At 43.5% G+C, this 21381-nt stretch overlaps 1 protein-coding gene across 4 annotated transcripts in view; it reads left to right on the top strand.

Moving 5' to 3' along the window:
* pkma (pyruvate kinase M1/2a) overlaps positions 1–20846 on the top strand; it is a 31242-nt gene extending 10396 nt beyond the window's left edge. For 3 of the 4 annotated variants that reach the window (XM_048263324.1, XM_048263325.1, XM_048263322.1), the window contains exons 2-11: positions 5281–5465; positions 8442–8533; positions 10654–10785; positions 11179–11365; positions 11997–12267; positions 12522–12672; positions 14831–14983; positions 17154–17320; positions 19012–19193; positions 19282–20846. In XM_048263324.1, coding sequence (XP_048119281.1) covers positions 5281–5465; positions 8442–8533; positions 10654–10785; positions 11179–11365; positions 11997–12267; positions 12522–12672; positions 14831–14983; positions 17154–17320; positions 19012–19193; positions 19282–19388 — 1627 coding nt within the window. In that variant the 3' untranslated portion in view covers positions 19389–20846. Of the gene's footprint in view, positions 1–5280; positions 5466–8441; positions 8534–10653; positions 10786–11178; positions 11366–11996; positions 12268–12521; positions 12673–14830; positions 14984–17153; positions 17321–17863; positions 18031–19011; positions 19194–19281 lie in introns of all 4 variants that reach the window. The other variant, XM_048263323.1, reaches the window with a different exon arrangement.
* Positions 20847–21381: the final 535 nt, after the last annotated feature.

Genomic DNA, 21381 nt, shown 5'->3' with positions numbered 1-21381 from the left:
GGCAAATTTGAGGAAAAGTCGGTAAAGGGGCTATTTCACACAATTTGAGGGTGCTGAATTCAAATATGTTGTTTACCAAGCTCAATTTTGAGTTTTAAGCTTGCTAATTAGCATAATTTACATACTTTTTGGTTTTGCCATAAGATATCAGGAATTGCAAAAAACAATGCATTAATATACTCTTTATGTATCAGATATGTTGTAGGATAGGACAGGAATTACCCCAATAACCCTCAAGTAGCAAATTAAAATAAGCTAAAATTAAAATATAAATGGAAATAATAGCTAAAATTCAGTAAGACATTTAGATAAATTGATAGAATAGTAGGTGACTGCTCATTTTTCTGTAGAAAGTCCTTTAGGGCTGAAACGATTCATCGAGTTACTCGAATAACTCTGCCTCGAAGCCTCGTTAAATTCCTATGATGTGCCTATGAATTTAGCTGGCGTGATTGCGGAGTTGAGATGTCCATAAATGGCAGAGAATGTCTAAAGTTTTCAAGTAAAGTTTTGGGATCATTACATACTCAAAAAGGAAAAGAACGAGCATCTGAACCGAAAACATCCACTCCATGCTGTTCAAGCGTCTATGATGTAGGCTATCTATCTATCTATCTATCTAGCCTATCTATCTAGCCTATCTATCTAGCTACGTAGCCTATAGCCTACATTGATTTTGGCTGATTTTAATCACATACTATATTTGTAGCGATGTCGTGATATAATGTTTAGCTTTGATGTTTGTAAGTAGCCTAGTAAACTTATTCACGTTCAATTGCAAGACTGTATGCCTAAAAAAGAACCCCTCACATGCATGCACCCTCATCTTCCCTCACGCACCGCACGCATGCGCACACACAGGTTGCTAGGTTACCATAGCAAATAGGCTCACCCCAGAAATTATTTTTTAGTAGCCTAATGGTAAAATTATGTGTTAGTAGCCTAATGGTAGGCTATTTTTAGTAATGGTGAAATTATTTGTTAGTAGCCTTATTGTAGGCTATTTTTTTAGTAATGGTGAAATTATTTGTTAGTAGCCTAATGCTGCAGGTGTAGAAATCTACATAAAAAAAGATATTTACTTTGATGTCAGGTCTAGATTACAGCATGAAACCTGTTGTGCATATTAATACATTAAATTGCTTCCCCTCTTCTCCCTCCCAGCACTTCACAACATAGTATGGACAGCTTTGTTCACCCAGCTAAGTCATGCACAAGAGGTTGCAATTTACAGAGAACATTTTGAACATTATTTAATTGTTGGCACTGGCACTTATAAACACTAAATGGGTAAATTGCAATAAATGGGCTTAGTTTTGGAGCCAAATGTTGGAGTTAGAATAAATACCTCTGTGCCAATTGCTTGATCATTTTACAGCAATGTCATTTTGGTTATGCATTATTTGTTTTGGTCGTTTAAAAATGCAAAAAAAAATTATCTGATTAATCGATCGATAAAGTGCTAGATTAATCGATTACAAAAAGAATCGATAGCTGCAGCCCTAAAGTCCTTAGTCACTAACTATTATGAACAGTCTTAAGGGCAAGGACAGTCGGTCTTTACAGAGGATTTACAGTTTTGTTTTTTTTACTGTAAAGGCTTGCCTAGTTAACTTCTCACTGGTGCTCTTTCCTATCATTCAAATTCCAGTCATGCAGAAATGGAAGAGTGTGCATGTTTGAGGAGTGTTGAAGAGTGCTATGGAGATTGCATTATTTGCAAAAAAATTAGACAAGATATCCTTTATAGTGCAACAAAAAGAAACATTCTCCAGTGCATCATTACTGCATATGATGCTGAAAGGGAAGTGGATCTAGGGCAAATCCTCAGCTATGAACTGATTAATGCCCCTGTACTGTAGCTATTGCAGATGGCAATGGTTATTTGTGAAGTGGAAATAAGTCTATCCTCACTCAAGTGCTGTCTAGCAATGTGGAATGTCCAGTAGTGATCACTGCAAAAACTGCTCATTCAACACTGGTAATAGATGCTCAAGATCTAGTTATGTCTTTAGGACACCCATCTGACTGCAGCACATTTAAGAAGTATGCAGGAAAGTTTGTAAGACACTTTTGTATTGTTATTTGGTATTGGTTATGTAGTAGCAAATGATGTTAACTATCAAAGAAATATACCTAATGTAGAAATACACACAGATATTGCAACAGATAATGGTGTAGGCCTATCTGATTAAGACCTGAGTGGTTGAAACATACTTATTAAATTACTTACATCTTCACTTTTTCCCCCTTTGCAACTGTCAAAGAAATCCCATAAACACGGGAAGGCCTAGGGTAGCCTACATCAGATGGCCTTAAGATTAGGCTCTTCTGCATAGCATTAAGTGATTTGCATGCAGTAATTTGAACACTGACCTTGATCTAGTCTACTTTCGCTATTTAATGGTAATTATTGCCAAAACACCACACAATATAAATGAGCTATAACAAACAATAAAGGACTTAATCACACACAAACTACTATTTTACTGACTACAAAAATAATAATTAAGTAGGAAGTTTAGAAGTTTAAAACCCAGAATTGACCAAAAGTGCACCAAATTCAACACAAATGACTGAATACACTTGGAGGAGGCCTGCGTCCTTTCTTTCCAGATATTTTAGGATTTGGATATCGTTTCAGTATCGAGTATCAAGATATTTATGGAAGGTATTGTATCGAAGTCATAATTTTGGTATCGTGACAACACTATGCCAGAGCCACTCTGTTTTCTAGATGTCGAGGATCGGAGGCTCTACCACCAACAAGTGATGCAGCTCAATGGCATATAAGAAGAGCACATTATCAAGCTCTAGTATGGAGGCAAGGACACATACCAAATCCAGTGTTACTAGAAGTAAAATGTTTTTTACTTGTCGGTTGTTGCTAACGGTAGATGCAGTTCTGCATTAGGCTTATTCCCGCTATCTAAGTTCATATGTACTGTAGGATATATTCTGAGTTGAAGGTTATCTGTGCAACTTGTTATTGTGATGAAATGCATTAAACACTACATGAGGGACTCACTATGTTAGCAATAAAAATATGGTTGTGTTTTGATTAGAATTTCCGAATTTATTACATGTTAACTGTAATCATGTTCCCATTAAATATGTTAAACTATAGTATGGGTTCTTTAATGCTCAAACATGTATTTAGAGAACACTTTTATTTGGTTTTAGTGATTTACTTCTAGGTAAACAAAATATTCAGCATCCGCACCCTCAAATTAGGTAAGAATGGTGGTTTACCAACTTTTCCTCAAAATTGCCGTCGGAGGTTCTCTTCTGTGAAGCTGCTCTCCCTCTATTAGTGCTTCGGACTTGTAACCGGAGGGTTGCCGGTTCGAACCCCAACCAGTAGGCACGGCTGAAGTGCCCTTGAGCAAGGCACCTAACCCCTCACTGCTCACCGAGCGCCGCTGTTGTTGCAGGCAGCTCACTGCGCCGGGATTAGTGTGTGCTTCACCTTACTGTGTGTTCACTGTGTGCTGAGTGTGAATTCACGGATTGGGATAAATGCAGAGACCAAATTTCCCTCACAGGATCAAAAGAGTATATATACTTATACTTATACTTAACTACCTATATCGCTAAAACGCTAAACTAGCATTTTAGCTACCTTTTGTCAGTGCTACCTGGGCTGTTTAAAATGCAATACCTTTAAAGTTGTTGGCCTGCTAGTCTCTCACATAAACTCCTTGCTGCAGCTTTAGTTGTGTGTTTGTGTTTTAAATGTTTTGTTGTATTTTTGAAGTGGTGTATTAGGGTACACACTAATTGTTCTCTAGACTATTCGATCAGTCAAAGGGGTCAGACCCTTATCCGGCAATGTTGTTGCCTTAGCATACCCCTGTTTTATTAGTAGGCTTATGAGCGAGTGTGTTGCTGTAGAGCTGTTATCTTGCCCTTGTTATCTCCTTTAACTCTCCTCCTATCTGCTCTCCTCCTGTCTGCTATCTGCTGTTTGCCTAGATGCCGCTGTAAGCTAACTGCTGTCGTAAAGACGGATTTGTTGTCTCTGACAGGTGTGCGGGGTGGGATTGGGGATGGTGGTGCGGAGTGTTCCTGAGTGCGCTGTGCGCTCTCACAGCCTCACTCCTCAGTACAAAGGCATCAGTGTCTCTACTGAAATGGATAGGCTATGTCTCCTGTGGAGAGAGCAAGAGAGGAGATGCACTCTTTTGTCAAGTAGTGTGTGTGTGTGCCTGCGTGTGTGAAAGAGAGGCAGGCAGGCTGGCTATGTTTGGTATGCTCAGATTTCTTGTCACATGGCATACCAGTGTCAATACGTCATACCAATGAAGCACATTCGAATCTTGAGTGAGTGTTTTTCTGTGTGCACACTGCACATGCGGAAGAGAGCCACTGAGTGTGTGAGGGTGTGAGATAGAGATGCAGTCTTTCAGCTTGCCTGAATTCCTCGTGTGAGAGGCTGCCAGAGCACTTTGGCTGCATGGCTCTGTTGCCACGGGTGACTCATGGAGGCCCGTGTGGGTGTGAGGAGAGAGGGGAGGAAGAACAGAATGTTCAGTGCCCCCCCCCAAAAAAAAAACAATTTACGGTACTCTTTTCATCTGAAAAATGGTTTGAAAATCTGAACGTTCTGAGTAATTCCATGAGGCCCATGTACTCATTTCACTACAAATCGTTTAAGACCGCTGTGAACTGGGGAGAGGAAATGTGGAAACGGCATGGCACTGTTGCCTCATGTCCTCCATGCCTGCACACTTCTTCCTGTGACTAATATCAGCCCTGCCTAGGGAGTAGCTACCTCGTGGTACCTCCTGCTTTCTTTGCGGTTGTTTGCCTGCCTCTGGGGTGGCCTAATTTAGACGTAAGGCTGTGTTTTACAAGCTTTTGAGCGATGTTAATGATGAACTATGCTTGGTTGTAACTGCTGATGGTTGGCATCCGGGCAGGAGGAACTCCCCTACTACTCCAGGGTTCATGTGAGGACAGGAAGAATGCTGATCTCTGCCATGGTGCCACCTGTGGCACGGGATTAAACAGAAGGTGGCAACAGAAGGATTTAAAAAAACTATGCAGCGAGCCTTTGTTAATGCCTTTTTGTCTTCTATTCTCTTTATTATGTACTACTTCTCCTCTCTCCACACCTCCGTATCCACCCTTCCTTTCCATCCCTTCTCTTGCCTCCATCTTTTTAATCTCACTTCCCTTTCTCACATCCCTGCACATCTTCTCTAACGATTCTGTTCCTCTCATTGATCTCTTATCTACAATCCTTCTCACTCTCTCTCACTCTCACTCTCACTGCAGGACTGTACCAGTAGACTCTACTTCAAAAATGCCCCACACCAAGGCACAAGACATGGGCTCAGCCTTCATCCAGACGCAGCAGCTCAATGCTGCCATGGCCGACACCTTTCTGGAGCACCTGTGTCTGCTGGACATCGACTCCGAGCCCACCACTGCCCGCAACACTGGCATCATCTGCACCATTGGTACGTTATTGGTAATAATAATAAACCCACTGGGCCAAGATCACACACACATAATCGGAATGATTTGCATTCTGCAGTCATGCAAGTTGAATGAGTCTTCATTAATACTAGAAAACGGTGTAGTCTGATAGTCTTTTGGGTATGAGACTGTCTGAAATTGAATTCAGGTTTGACATCCACACGCCATTGGTAAGCCACATGTGTGTGCCAGGCTCAGTGGTGGAGCCTCTCGGTAAAGAAACCACACATGTAATGTAATTAGCATTTTTCATGATATTTGAATTGGCCTTCATTCTAGGTATCGTAGCTGCTTTAATCAGGACTGACATGGTACAATTGCTGGATCTCATTGAAGCTAATTAATTAAAAGATTGAGAGAGGAGTGTGTGAATATTTTTGCTGAGCATGACTCAGGCTTTACTTTAACTGTATTGGGTTTTCTGTGTGTTTAAAATGAAATATTGTTAGTGACTATTTACTAGTAGACATAGTCTGATGGTCCCATTAATTGTATTGCGGTCAGCTAAAAGAATGAGGGAAGGGAATTAGGGAAGTCATTAAAATGAATATCTTTTTATAGTAATTTACCACTTCACTATCCAGCTATGTCCTATATGACTGTGTAGTCTAAACTATAAACACATCCTTTGGCCAACATCATCTGATGGTGTATCCTGTAAAGCCTGTAGTGTGTTGTAAGATTACACAAGGAGGCTTCCATCATGTCAGATAGATAGAGTGTCTTGTTATCTTGGTGGCAGAGGGGGCACTGTTGAGTAGATCACAATGGTGGATAGCTTACTCCATGATGGGCCAATGCATTTACATGTGATGCCCCATAACCTCACATTGACTTGTAATGTCATGTTCCATAAAGCGTTACGTTACATCCAGCCAATTAATATGGTCCTCAACCAAAAATGAACACTGCTGTCGCACCATTTACCAAAGGTCATAGATAATCTCATTCTACTGCGTCTTTCTAGTGCTTCAGTTTCAATTTTAAAGAAAGTTGCAATCTTCCTGTTTTATAAATATCAAAGCCTAACTGCATGCTCTGACTTTTTTTTTTTTTTTTTTTTTCTAATGCCTTTCGCTAAGGTAGCAGTCAATTTTTGAAGTAACAGTAAAAATCAAAAGATCCCCTTTTCTCTCAGGCCTATTTATCCATGACCTTCACATACTGAGATATCAGCTGCACACATGCAGAGACGAGGCAAAACAGAATGCATCTCAAACGTCTTTCCCAGAGAGGTCTTCCTTTTCTCACAAGACAACTTAATCTGAAATCAATTACTCAATTTGAGTAATTACTACTCTGTGCCTCTTTCATATGTGATTGCAACTCTAGTCATCATTCTTCCATCATACAACAGCCACCCACTGAAGAAGCAGCATGACCTGTTTTAAATGGGGATTCCCTACCTTTTGTTGTGATCCTAAACATGGCTGTTGATCAGGAACAGTCACTACAGACAGATGCAATCCTGGTTTAGTGACGCCAAGTTCTATAAAAAAACACAATGAGATGAGACTGATCTCCTTCAAAATCCAATAATCACAAAATGACTTTGGTGTTCCTAATAGTAAAATTATCATTACATTTCTTTAGCACCAATAGAAATCTCAAGTTCAAGATGGTCTTCTTAACATTTGTTGTGTTCTTAAAAAAAAAAAAAAGTCTCCAGTTTCTGCACTGTGTTTTAGAGTTAGCCTTGGATGAAAAGATGGACCAATCTATGGTTCCTGAATAACAGCATTCTGAACAACAGATAAAGTTTTAGAGGATTAAATAATAAATTGTATGGTTAGTAGTAAGGCTTGCACAGTCAACTACCTCAGTTAACACATAATCTTTAGTGTCCCGCCGGCGGGACGGTTAGTCTATATCAGAACACTTGACATACAATCTAAATGGTCCACAAGAAACCTCAAAGTGTTCATTTCATTTGAGACCAGGATTATTCTTCTACACAAAGGGGTTCATGTGCAGTAAGCATTTCATTGTCAGTATGCATTTTGGATAACAAAAAGTCCTATGGGGAGTTTAAATAGGCATTTTGCAAAACACATGAGCATACCTTGGAAAATAATGGTCTAAAGCACTCATATTTTCATTCTATATTGATCTACTTTTGCACACAGCTTCACAAGACCTGGTGCTAGAGCTCAGTTGTGTTTCTAAGTGATATCAAGTGACTTAGAGGGCTGAAATGTGGTCAGTTCAGAAATGCTTGTAATCCGGCAGAAAGAAAAAAATATATTCTAGCCTCTGTAACTCTGTGTACATCACACAGTTATTTTGACTGTTTCCTATGAAAACTACAGGTTCTCAGCTTTCTATAGAGGTCCAACATTTGATGGTAGGTCCCAAAAGAGGTGGGAACAATGTCCTTGTAAATAGGCACAGTGCAATTTCAGGCAAAAACTTGAATTTTTTTTATTGAGATCCATGTTTAAGTAACTATACTACTAGCATAGATTTTAAAAAACATATTTAAGTTTCTATAACACACAATGCTCTGGCCATTAAATAGCCTTAGTTGCGGAAATGGCCTTAAATTAAACAAACAACTAACATACCCTACTGTGGAAATAAGATTAACATGCATCATTATTATCATTCTTGTTATGCAATAGCTTACATCATATAATTTTATTTCAAATATCAACCTAATCAAGTTTAGTAAAAGAAAAACGTCGCAAAAAGTTTCATAACACATAATATTCTCTGGAACTATCTTGGTATAAGCCTCAGCGCTAACAGGACACGCAGGACATACTGTATGCCTCCGTGCTAACGAGACGTGCAGGACATACTCTATGCCTCAGTGCTAACGTGACGTGCAGGACATACTGTATGCCTCAGTGCTGACTGGACATGCAGGACATACTGTATGCCTCAGTGCTAACGGGACATGCAGGACATACTGTATGCTTCGGTGCTAACGGTCCCCTCCCTCTGTTTGTCCACAGGGCCGGTCTCTCGTTCAGTGGACACGCTGAAAGAGATGATCAAGTCTGGCATGAACATCGCACGCATGAACTTCTCCCATGGGTCCCATGAGGTAGGTGTTCTTAGACACACACACACACACACACACACATACAGTCTTATGTCTGCACAAACGCACTCCGACACATTCATACATACAACACATGCATTCATCCTCAAATTTGTTTACTTAATTTACTTGAACACAAAAGCATTTACATAGATACACACACCAATACACATTTTAATCTATGCATATGCCAGACAATGTGTCCCAGTGGCCTACTGTAGGTTGCAATGCAAGAGAAACTTCTCGGGCCTCTTGGTAATAGTTTTGTAATGGTTTTATGGTTTTAATGGTTAATGGTGATGTACACTAGTTGCTATGCACTAACAGTTGCTCTGTGGGGGTCAAAGGGTGCGTGTGTGTGCTGTGACTAGGCAGACAGAACCTAATCTAAATGAGTGTCTACCACTATAAATACTTTATTATCTGAAGGCAGCAGCCCTTGGCTGTCCATATCTCTCTCTCTCTGCTAGGAGACCACTGCAGCTTGGGTCAACAAAACTGGGTGGCAGAGGAACTAAGAGTCTCTCTCACTCTCACTCTCACTCTCTCACTGCAGGACTGTAGTTTCCAGTTTCTCTTTCCATGCATATTTAGACTGTTTTAGCACCAGGGGGTTAGTAATGGGCCCCTGTGTGTTCAAATTGGCTATGCAGTGTAGTGTTCTACTTTGTTACTCCACATAATGTTGTGTCTTTGCGTCTGTTCAGTTTATGAGCCCCCTTTAAAGAGATTAAGTTTTGGAGGTTAATCCCTAATGACCCCAAATCAGTTTCCTCGAGTAGAGGAATCTATGTACTCTATTGTCGTCTGTCAGGGTTTTCTCCTTCGCTGTGAACCATTCAATCAGACAGAACTGAGTTGAGTTGAGCAACCCTGCTATATTGTACTGGTTTGTGCATTTCTGTAGACAACTACTATTACTCTTTCCATCTGGTTCTGTCGCATAACGGGGCTCAACATTTCCTCAAGCAGGGTCTTATATGTTGACCCTCAGTGGTATTTACAGTAAGACCGAATGACCCCTTTCCTAGTGTGAAACCAGCAATGTTCTCTGAAAGGCCCTCAACATCAGGCCTCCCTGACCAGCTCTGTTTACTATTTCAATAGCCCGAGGCATCATCCCACACCAGCTACTGACCGTGGTGTCAACATGTGGTTGGTGACTTGAGCACAAATGCACGGTTGGTTTTGTTGCGTGTGGCCTTGACGTGCAGCCAGTGGTTTGGAGGAGCCGTCTTTCTGTGTTTGTGCTCTTTTCCGAATTTACTTTCGAAACCACCATAATGGTAACCCGCATCCAGTGCAACAGATAGTTATATCCACGCTAGTGTTATAATTGAGGTTGAACTCGAGTGGACTAGGTGGAAGTGCATCTCTAAGATGTAATCTACCTCTGCCACCTGCCAAGAGAAACCAACCGCTCGGTCTTTTAACCTTGAACAGGGCACTGCAGTCATGCATGGCCTTGTAAATTGCTAATGATTTCCTAGTACACTTAGATATAACCCTTTAGGAATGACCTAGGTACAGTATGACCTGACTTAATCCAGCCTTGCAATGTGTGTGTTACAACTAACTTTTGGAGTCGTCTAGTACCACAGACATCCTGACCCTTCCCTTGCCCACCCAGTGGAATACTAAGTGCTCAGTGAAGCCAGATGACCCAGTGTGCTTGACTATCAATATGCCATGCTCACATTTATGACCCAGCCCATGGTGTGTATGAGTCTCTGACATTGCCCTATGTTCTAGCGTGTCTGTCCACCCACCACATGCCTGCCATGGGACTCAGCTTGGATTTTATCCCAGAGTGGGCCGCTGCTGCTGGTTCCTTAGTAGGTGCTAACAAGAACATGCTCATAGAGCAGTTTACAAGGACTTGTGCTGGGATGAGATAAAAATGGAACCTGTGGGTTATTGTTATTCTTCCTGTTTTCTGCTGTGGCTCTAAGCACTGGTAATATGGAGCATCCATTAAAGTGAAGAAATCCTGTCAGAGTTGATCTTCAATTGTGAGCCCACATTGTTGAAAGTGTAGCTGTATGTCTGTCTGTGGCCATACTGTTGAATGTGTAACGGTGCATGTAACTGTATGCCTGTCTGTGCCCTCCTGTGTGCTGCAGTACCACGGTGAGACCATGGGGAACGTGCGTGAGGCCTGTGCAAGCTTCGAGCCTGGCAGCATCCATTACCGGCCCGTGGCCATCGCCCTGGATACCAAAGGCCCAGAGATCAGGACTGGACTCATCAAAGGAGTAAGGGACCACACACACACACACACACACACACACACACACACACACACACACCTGTTAAGATCCCAAGGCATGTATCTGAAAACCCAGTCTAGCCTGGCTGTCCATGTAGTGTAATGTGATGTGGTCCATAGATTTGAATGGCATAACCAGTGAATTATATCTGACATGATTTTATCATTTGAGTTCCTACTTGTATTACTCCAAGTTGAACTGATATTATTATCCTTAATCCCTCAATGTGTTTAGTCCTCATTACATGCATTTGTTTTAATGAGTAAACCTCTCTGCTGCATTAAAAGGAAAGTGCCAACTTTGTTCAGCATTCTGTGACTGTGCTGTGTACAGTGAATACTTATCAGTTGGCGCTGCCGTCTCCTTCCTTTTCTCCAGAGTGGCACTGCGGAGGTGGAGCTGAAGAAGGGCAACACGATCAAGGTGACCCTGGACGACGCCTTCATGGAGAACTGTGACGAGGATACCCTGTGGCTGGACTACAAGAACATCACCAATGTGGTGGAGAAGGGCAGCAAGGTCTACATCGATGACGGTCTCATCTCACTCCAGGTGCAGGAGATTGGTGAGTTCAGACGGCACTGCCCGGGTGGATTTCAACAGTGATCAACCTTCACCTGTGTTGGTCATCTTGGTGTTTTTCCTTATTTTACACCTTGATTTTAATCAGCTTAACTATCAGCCAGTTTCCCCACACATGGATGAAGTCTTAAGTATAGACTAAAAACTTTTTTTTTAATGAAAATGTTCTTTGAAGTTATCTTTTAGTCTAGGACTAGGCTTAATCCATGTAGAGGAAACTGACCCTACTGAGTAGGACCTACTGACCCTACCATCTCTTAGTGTTTTTAATCTGCTACTGTTTAACACTCTATTTGGGGCAGCAGTGGCCCACTGGTTAGCACTCTGGACTTGTAACCGAAGGGTTGCCAGTTCGAGCCCCGACCAGTGAGCCATGGCTGAAGTGCACTTGAGCAAGGCACCTAACCCCTCACTGCTCCCCGAGCGCCGCTGTTGTAGCAGGCAGCTCACTGCGCCGGGATTAGTGTGTGCTTCACTTCACTGTGTGCTGTGTGTGTTTCACTAATTCACGGATTGGGTTAAATGCAGAGACCAAATTTCCCTCACGGGATCAAAAGAGTATATATATACTTATACTATACTTATTTCTGCTTCCCTCTTTCCCCCTCTGGCAGGGTCCGACTACCTGATTTGTGAGATCGAGAACGGCGGTACTCTGGGCAGCAAGAAGGGCGTGAACCTGCCCGGCGCTGCCGTTGACCTGCCCGCCGTGTCGGAAAAGGACATCCAGGACCTGACGTTTGGCGTGGAGATGGGCGTGGACATGGTCTTCGCTTCGTTCATCCGCAAGGCGGACGACGTGCACGCGGTCAGGAAAGTGCTGGGTGAGAAGGGCAAGAACATCAAGATCATCAGCAAGCTGGAGAACCACGAGGGCGTCCGCAGGTGAGAAAGTGTGTGTGTGTGTGTCCGCAGGTGAGAAAGTGTGTGTGTGTCTTGTGTTTTTGTGATTTTGCCTGCGTCTCTGTTTTTGTGTCTGGCTCAGTACATGCAAATGTGCCTGTTTTTGACTGGGTGGAAGGTTGTCTTTGTGTCAGTGGCTCATTTTATAGATGTGCGCAAGAAACTTGTATTGTGGGTGAGCTGTCGTCAGCTGTGTTGCATTGGAGGTCACCTTTACTCCCGTGTCATCAACGCAGGTTTGACGAGATCATGGAGGCCAGTGATGGCATCATGGTTGCCCGTGGCGACTTGGGAATTGAGATCCCCACAGAGAAGGTCTTCCTCGCTCAGAAGATGATGATTGGCCGCTGCAACAGAGCTGGCAAGCCAATCACCTGCGCCACACAGGTAAGTTCAGCACAGCAGTAATGTAGTTATATCTGTGTCGTCGTTTGTCCGGTATTAAAGTGTGTGTCTGTGTGTGTGTGATAGAACAGTGGTTCTCAAATGGGGGTACGTGAAGGCACTCCAGGGGGTACGTGAGATTTTAACCCTTAGAACCTGATTGACGCAAAGTGTGTCAAAAAACACACACTTTCTTCTCTGTTACTTTGCTCCGCAACTGTTCATCGCAGCGAGAAACCGTTATTGCGTGACAGAGCAGAAGTGGGGCTTTCCAACGAGACCACGCACTTGTCTGTACGTTAAAGTATGTCAATTAAATCATGAAATGAAATCAAATTGCATCATATTTGCAGTCTATACTTCTCTGCGTTCACCTGCGCACCCATTACTCTCGTTTTAATTACTCACGAACCCGTGAACGCATAGATATGGCAAGCATATCAGATGAAAGAGGAGACACGGGGCTATCCAAGTATGTCGATCTTTCTGGCTTATGAAAACAGACGAAGTGACTGCAAAATAATAACGTCATGTACAAAAACCAACGCTGCACACCCATTACTTTAGTTTGAATTACTCGCGGACCTGTGATCGCGTAGATATGCCATACATGTCAGATGAAAGGGGAGACACAGAGCTATCATTTGATACCAAGTACATCCTTCTGGGTTATAAAACAGACAAAGTGACCGCAAAATAATAACTTCATATAGCTCGACTTACCTCACGTTTTTGTCTGTTTTTGTGGCAAAGCATGTTTATAATCCAACGCTATTGTGTGTTTCTCTATGGCAAAGGATGTTCAGAATCCGGTTTTGAGATCCTAGCAAATTCCTGCATGGCATTCAATATAAGGCTCACATTGCATCCCAATTTGTTCGACAAGGAAACACCTTTTTTGCCTTTACTTTGTGGCAATGCAGTAAAAGTTGTAGAGAATCATAGGTGCAGACACCATAGTCACACACAGGCTAACACGTAAACTCGGGTCAAGTCAGGTCAGATCAGTTCTGTCACAGATATGGAGCGCAGAAAGGTCATTTCTAATCACTAAATAAAAAATGGCATTTATTTCTGTAAGCGCACACCACATATGTCTGTAAATTGCTCAGCCCCAGAGAATCCCTCCACCATGGCAATGATATTGCCAGATTCAGGACAGTCTGCCCTACACACACATTAAATACATGTAGAACTATGTGCTTGCTGTGGTGAGATACATGTCAAAATATAAGAATTTTTAATTCTTAAAAAATCAAAATAAAATCAATGCTAGTAATAATACATGAAAAAATTCTAATATATTTAAAAAGTAGAATTCATGCAAAAATACTTTAAAAACAATTATTTAATAAATATTTCAGGAAAATATAAGTTCATAAAATGAATTTTATATTTCAGTAGGCTATTCAATTTCGTTATCCTAAAAACCCAGAGTCCCCCCCCATACCAGGATGGTTCGACCCAACCTGTCACATGCCACCCGCCATCACCTGTCAATCACTGTCAAAACTCGAACGATGGAGTCGTGGTCGAAGCGTAGCGGTATTTCTTGTGTGCTGGTTAGGGGTTACTTTGCTGAAAAAATATTTCACAGGGGGTACAACACTGAAAAAAGGTTGAGAACCACTGTGATAGAACATAGGCAGTAGTGCCATACATAGCAGACTACTGCCTACCAACTTTGTTGAAGTTAAGGGTAGTTCACACGAGGTGCAATAACTATAAAAAGATGACTATAATGATAAAAGCATCCACAGTGATCAACGATAAGAAAATTCTCTCCTTGTGTCGATGAATGAGATGGCTAAAATTTGATGGATTCTGATTGGATCTCAGCTTGTTATCGTTCTCAAAATCGCTCTGAAAGTGATCCCGATGATATCGTTCTTCATGTTGTTATAGTTTATGTGTGGACGTAGTCATTCATATTAGCTAGAACGATACTTTTTTTGTCGTTATCGTTATAGATATGGTTCTTGGTGTGAAACAAGACACTTGAGACACTACTGTCTGTTATCGCATAAATGATTAATATCGCTGGTGCTTCAAGTTGGCTGGCTAGTGCTGTACCTCTTCTGTAGATAAGGTACCACTACAGCTTTCGTCACTTCCTCTCATAACTAATGTTGACCCCGTGCCCTTGGCACGTGCCCTGCAGATGCTCGAGAGCATGATCAAGAAGCCTCGCCCAACCCGTGCCGAGGGCAGCGACGTGGCCAACGCCGTGCTGGACGGTGCCGACTGCATCATGCTGAGTGGAGAGACGGCCAAGGGAGACTATCCCCTGGAGGCCGTGCAGACGCAGCACAAGGTGAGTGTACCCCCTAGTGACCCTTGCAGGTCATTGCACCCAATGTATTACATACGTAGACTGTTGTTCTCCCAGCATTACTTCAGAAGTATTGAGAATTCTAAGACGTAAGCGGAGAAATTATAAGCACTGAAAGTTCAGGTGTGTTATGTATGTGTGCATGAGCAGTTCTTTATGAATTGTCCATTCAATTTATGAATTGTTTATTACAATCTTGCCCTGTAATTCTGAGGTCTTGGAATGATAGTCACGGCATGTCACACGATAGAATGTTGGGAGACTCCGGTCAAAAGTTCAGCTATTTACTGTCCTCATTTGTTTTTATTGCTCCTTTCAATGTTTTATTTGTAATGTGTTTATTATTCTGTTTGCATATTGTAAACATTAGGGTGAGCCGCTAGTCAGGTGTGTTTTTTATTCTGAACTTTCTGCACAGTATAAAATGCCAGTTTCAGATAACAGCTTTACACCAAGGGTAGCATTTAAGACATGAATGCCCTTCTTGACCACCCTTCTTACGCAAAGGTCAGCATGTCCCTTGCCAGCATTTGATAAGCCAACCTTCCACTCCTCCTCCTCCTCCTCCTCCTCCTCCTCATGTCTTCTCACTCCTCTCATGGGAGTGCAGCATGACACAGCTATCTGCACAAATCCCTGTTTCTGCATGCTCAGAACTTTTCCACTGGTCCGTCAACAACAGGTGGTCATCATGACTCAAAACGAAGCCAAATCTTAAACCTGAAGGTCCCCACCTTTTTGGATGCCTCTCCTGCGGTCCCTCCCAGAATTCCAGATTCCCAGAACATTCTAGAAAACTTCAGAAAATGTGTTGTTCCAAAAGCTGGCACCTTTAACACAGGCATCTTTCTCAAACACAGTGTGAAGATGCCAAGGTGGCAACACAGACAACCCGTGACAACTGCATTTACCCTTACTGCCCTTAGGGGCACTATTGCCCTTGCCCTGCATCCCTGCCCCACCAAGAGTAGTAGTCAGATCAGAGGTGCTGTTGCACGTCACCGCTCTGCTTCGCATGATGCAGATGCACGACAGCGTCTGCTGTATTGCCCTCATACTGTATGCTCACTGCACTGGCTAACACACTGCTGACTTGTGAACCAGTTTGACCACAAACTCTTATCACTGAGTCCCTGACATCAAGAAGCCATTAGACGTTGTGGCATTGTGACAGGCTGCACAGTTAGCTGTATTTGCCACAGTAACATTAGTTCCAGTGCTATCCACTGGTGTGTGCATCTTATCTTATAACCGCTTGCTTTGACCCCTCTCCCAGGCCCCTTGTTAAGTCCACTAAACTCTCTATAACATCTTAATGGGGTGTTTAGTGCACCCTCTTCTGTTTCAATGCATCTCTTTGTTCTCTTGACTTTTCTGACTCTGTTTCTTTAGGCAGTCATTGTTAACAAGTTATGTCCTTCTGTCCACACACACACACACACACACACACACACACACACACACACACACACACACACACACACACACACACACACACACACAGATTCACACCTTGGTAGACATGTATGTTACCCTGCATTATTATATCATACATTGTCTTTGACTACTTTGTAACCTGAGTGAGCCTTGGCTGTATCAAATTGTCTATGAGCCACCTGCACAGCAGCTTGGAGGCAGTGGCAGACGAGTGTTAATAAACAGTGTTTTACACATCGTGTTCAGATGATCCGGCCTGTGTTGGGCTGCACTGCATATATGTGATGAAAGTAACACTTGAGTTGGGTTGCTGTGGTGTAAGTACCCATGGGATGTGTTTGTAATATGTTTATTTGTGTGTGTGTGTGTGTGTTTTTGGCCTCACTAACTGCACGTTAAACTAATAATCTGCCCAACACTCTTTTTCTTCTCCTTTTCTTGTCTCTTCCCCTTCTTTGCTCTCCCTCCCTTGTCTTCACCATGTTGTTTAATGGTCCACCCATGTCTCTATCTATCTGTCTATCTATATATGTCTATCTATATATCTATCTATCTCTGTCTGTCTTTTGTATGGCATTCCCATTTCTTTCTTTTCTTTCTTTCTTTCTTTCTTTCTTTCTTTCTTTCTTTCTTTCTTTCGCGTGTTGCCTCGTGGCTTTTTTGCCCAACCCCTCCCCTCTTCCGCTGACCCACCCACACACGCTCACCGCACCAGATTGCCCGCGAGGCCGAGGCAGCCATGTTCCACCGTCAGATCTTTGAGGACCTGCGGCGCTACACGCCCCACACCAGCGACACTGCAGAGGCCATCGCCATCGGCGCCGTGGAGGCCTCCTTTAAGATCCTGGCCTCCGCCATCATAGTGCTCACCGGCTCCGGCAGGTGAGATGGAGACGGATGGGCCCAGAGCCGCAGGGGGGGCCCAGTGGAAAAAAGGGGGTCCTGGAGTGTCTGGAGGAGGGGGCTTTGGCTTCCGGAAGGTTCCGTTCCGTGCAGGGAGAGTAGGGAGAGTGGAAGGAAGGCGGGGAGTCGAGCTGGATCTCTGTGCAACTCTTTGGAGCGGCAAATGTTTATGAACGGCTGTCTAAGTAATGTCAGCGCAGGCTCTGAAAAACAGAACCCTGTTTGGATTCAGAATATCAGTTCATTTCTACTGGGTTGTTTTTAAATTTAATAATCTAGCAGAGTATTTTGGTTTGGTGTTGTTAATGGACATTAGGTGGTTTAGCCCAAGAATGGCCTGGTTAAACATTTTCCATCAGCCTTGAGCCACAGTCTCCAGCTCTGTCTCTCTGTAAGTGTGTGAGGTGGTGTGACTGAGTCCTGAGTGTAACCCTTTCACCCCATATCCCCCCTCTGCGGGTGGCGCTCTTTCTCGTCTGGCGTGGCATTTTTTGCGGGGCTGGTGATGGCGGTGGTGTGTAGATCGCCCGCGAGGCAGAGGCAGCCATGTTCCACCGGCAGCTGTTTGAGGAGCTGCGCCGCAACACCTACCTGACCCGCGACCCCACCGAGGCCGTTGCCATCGGCGCCGTAGAGTCCTCCTTCAAATGCTGCGCCAGCGCCCTCATCGTCCTCACCAAGACCGGCAGGTAAGACGGGCCATGCCACCGCTACGGTGACGGCCACATGCCAACGACAGGTGAGACTGGGTGCCACTCAGCCAGGCCGATGGGCATATGCCAAGTAATGGGGACACAGCTATATAAACACACAGCTATGACACGCAAAGACAAGTGTGGTGGGCACTGTTCATATCACAGGTGATTATGCCAGCTACAGGTAAGGTGCTTAACTTGCCTCTCCTGACTCTTGAGGTCAACCCAGTTGCTGTGTTCAGGTGAAGAACTAATCCTAATTCATAACCAATCAATCTTTTAATAAATCTGCCTCATCAAATGCATTGTTTGTTCGATGCGTAAATTATCTGAACACTTTGACCTTCAACAGCACTCACTATTGGTTAAAAATACATATCCTAGAATGAGGGTACCAATGAACACCTGAATCCAGCATGGTTCTTCCTGTGTGTGTGTGTGGATGACTTACTATGGTTGTGGGTGGAGCATCAGATGAAGCATGGACTTTTATTTTGAATGCATTCGGGATCTGTTCAACTTTCCTATGTTTTGATGATATGCCTGCTGTAATTGCACTAATAAAAAATGGTAGTGGTTTTATATCAGCTCACAGCATGTAATCAGCACCCAGTGCATTTACATAAAATTTACTTCGCTACCCGATCTGGCAAACTTGCATTGTGCGGTTATAGCCGATAAAAGGGCGTAAAAGCGAACACAGAAGTGCCGTTCACCCTGTTACGAGTTGATGAACCACTGAAACGATTGCAAACATTATTTTAAGGTACAAAATAATTTTTGGTGTTGCTTTAAGTATATAGTGCAGATTTTGGTATAATACTAATCATCGTAAAGTGGGCACTACGGACGGAAGCGCTCAGTACACATTAGCAGTGTACTGACAGAAGTATGCGGTTTAAGTCACAGCCTCTGTGTCCACTCTCACCCAGAGGATTTAAGACGCCCCTCTTTCCCCCTCACCTCTGTGTGCAGGTCTGCCCAGCTGATCTCCAAGTACCGCCCTCGTGCCCCCATCATGGCGGTGACACGTAACGAACAGACAGCGCGCCAGTGCCACCTGTACCGCGGCATCTTCCCCGTCTTCTTCAACAAGCCCTCCCACGATGTCTGGGCAGAGGACGTCGACATGCGCGTCAACTTCGCCATGGAAATGGGTCCGTTTCAACACTTCCAGTTCACAAAAAACATTTTGGCTCCAAAGTGAAGAACTGCACTCACTTCTGTCTTGTGTTGATTTTGTAGGCAAGGCCCGAGGCTTCTTCAAGACCAACGACGCCGTCATCATTCTCACCGGCTGGCGCCCCGGCTCTGGTTACACCAACACCATGCGTGTGGTCCTGGTGCCCTAAACTACCCTCTCACCACCTGCAAGACTACCCGGTCTTACCCTCCCTCTTACCCCTGCTACCATCTCTCCCCTCCCTACCCCACCAGAACTACTGATCCCTACTTAAACACCAGTTAGTGGTCCTTCCACGTCCTCTGTGGCTCACATAGGACCATCCCGCTCCCAACACGCACCAGTGTAGTTGTGTAGGAAATCAAGGCGAAAGGAACCTCCTCTGTCCCACCTGTTCTACTTGAGGGCCAGTTCTGACAGCTTGACTTAAAAATTGCAGAACAAAACACACCAGTACACACTCCAGGGCAGACCAAAGTCACTCCATTCCCTCAGAGTTCACCATACACAGACCAGCCTCGGTTCCGTCGTATTTATTCACTGATAGTCACGCGAGAAGCCAGCGTATACAACCGGACTGAAAGTGCTTCTGTCTGGACTGTCTGCATGCACTCCCTCTCTGACCCTTAACCCCTGTCCCTTGTCCCTTTCACTGTCTGGAGAGGGTCATTAGCGTTAATTAAGCACACACACACACACACACACACACACACGTACAACCACATACAGAAGCTGGTTACTGAACACAATCTACCGCCTACCAAGTGAACAAAAACAGTGGCTTTTCTGCGCTTGGGTCTGTGTCAAACCCCCCCCCCCCAGACAGTGATTCCAGGGATGCCCCCCACCCCCCAGGCCAGCATAGGTCTATGTTTGTTTTGTGTCGTGTATATGCACTTCTGCTGTGTTTTAAGTGTCGCAATCCTAACCTGCTTTAGACAATGTTACACCTTGTATTATACTTGACTTTGTTGATATGGTGACACAATGTTTCTTTTTTTTTTGTTCATCGGCAACCAGTGCTACTTAACTATTTTTCTAACTGAAGAGAATTGTTAACATTGGCTGCCTGTATTTTTAGTTTGTATTTGACATAAGTTACTATTTTAATGTTCTGTCTTTAGAACATGTATGTGTGTCTGTGTAAGAAGACTCTAGAAGGTGATGGCACGTTAAAAGTATACTCTCCAAAGGAACCTAAGGAATAGTCACGAGGTGTAATGTAGAATGTCCCAGGGCCTCTGCATGGTCACAGTATTTGGAAATACAGCACTTGGAAAGTTATTATTTTTTTTTTTTTTTTTTTCCTGCCATTGGGGGAAAGGAGAGCTCAACCCTCTCCCTCCTGCACCTTTCTCCATGATGCTTCTGTCTAATGGCTAACTTGGAGGACATATATACGTTGGCACTTTGTGTGTGTGTGTGTGTGTGTGTGTGTGTGAGAGAGAGAGGGAGAGTGAATGTATGCTCCTGTTTCCGTCTGTTCACCTGCTTCTTTGATTGTGTGGCTAGGGTTTCAGGTCTGTGGATATGTAAAAGAGTTAATGCTGTGTATTGATCTGGTGTGTTGTGCTGATCGGTCCGAAGATTGGACTGCAATCAATAAACGAGCTGACGAGCACCTAAACATGGCTCCACTTTTTCTTTTTCCAAATGAATCAAACAAAATTGGGCTGGCATGCTGGTCTTTAATTTCCATTACCATTACTAACTCACACATTCTCACAACAACTCAGCATTGTTCACTCTGGGCCAGGGGTGGGCAAACTGCGGGCCGGATCCGGCCCGCCGAGCATTTCATTTGGTTATCAGGCTGCTCGCTATTTTTTTTTCCTGCGATAGAGACGACGTTGGTTAGCTTTACTGCAAACTGCTTTTCACTCTCCTTAGAGAACATTATGTCAATGTCAAAACGTCATGTTAAACAGAGATATCATGTTAAACTAAGTTAACTCTTAACTAACGTGAACATTATGCAGATTGTTGTGCGGCCCGCCGGCCAGTTTTCAAAACCCAATGTGGCCCTTGAGCCAAAAAGTTTGCCCACCCCTGCTCTAGGCAGTCTATACATTGGCAGTCTGGCCTTAGCTAACTTGGCGTCAGTATATTGTCAATAGTATCGTTTATGTCATTGTAATGGTCTCACTACTGGAAGTGCCTGA

Source organism: Alosa alosa, chromosome 14 (genome assembly GCF_017589495.1).
Source record: "Alosa alosa isolate M-15738 ecotype Scorff River chromosome 14, AALO_Geno_1.1, whole genome shotgun sequence".
Classification (NCBI taxonomy): domain Eukaryota; kingdom Metazoa; phylum Chordata; class Actinopteri; order Clupeiformes; family Clupeidae; genus Alosa; species Alosa alosa.
The sequence above is the reverse complement of the archived record's forward strand: the minus strand, read 5'-3'. Positions and strand labels throughout refer to the sequence as shown.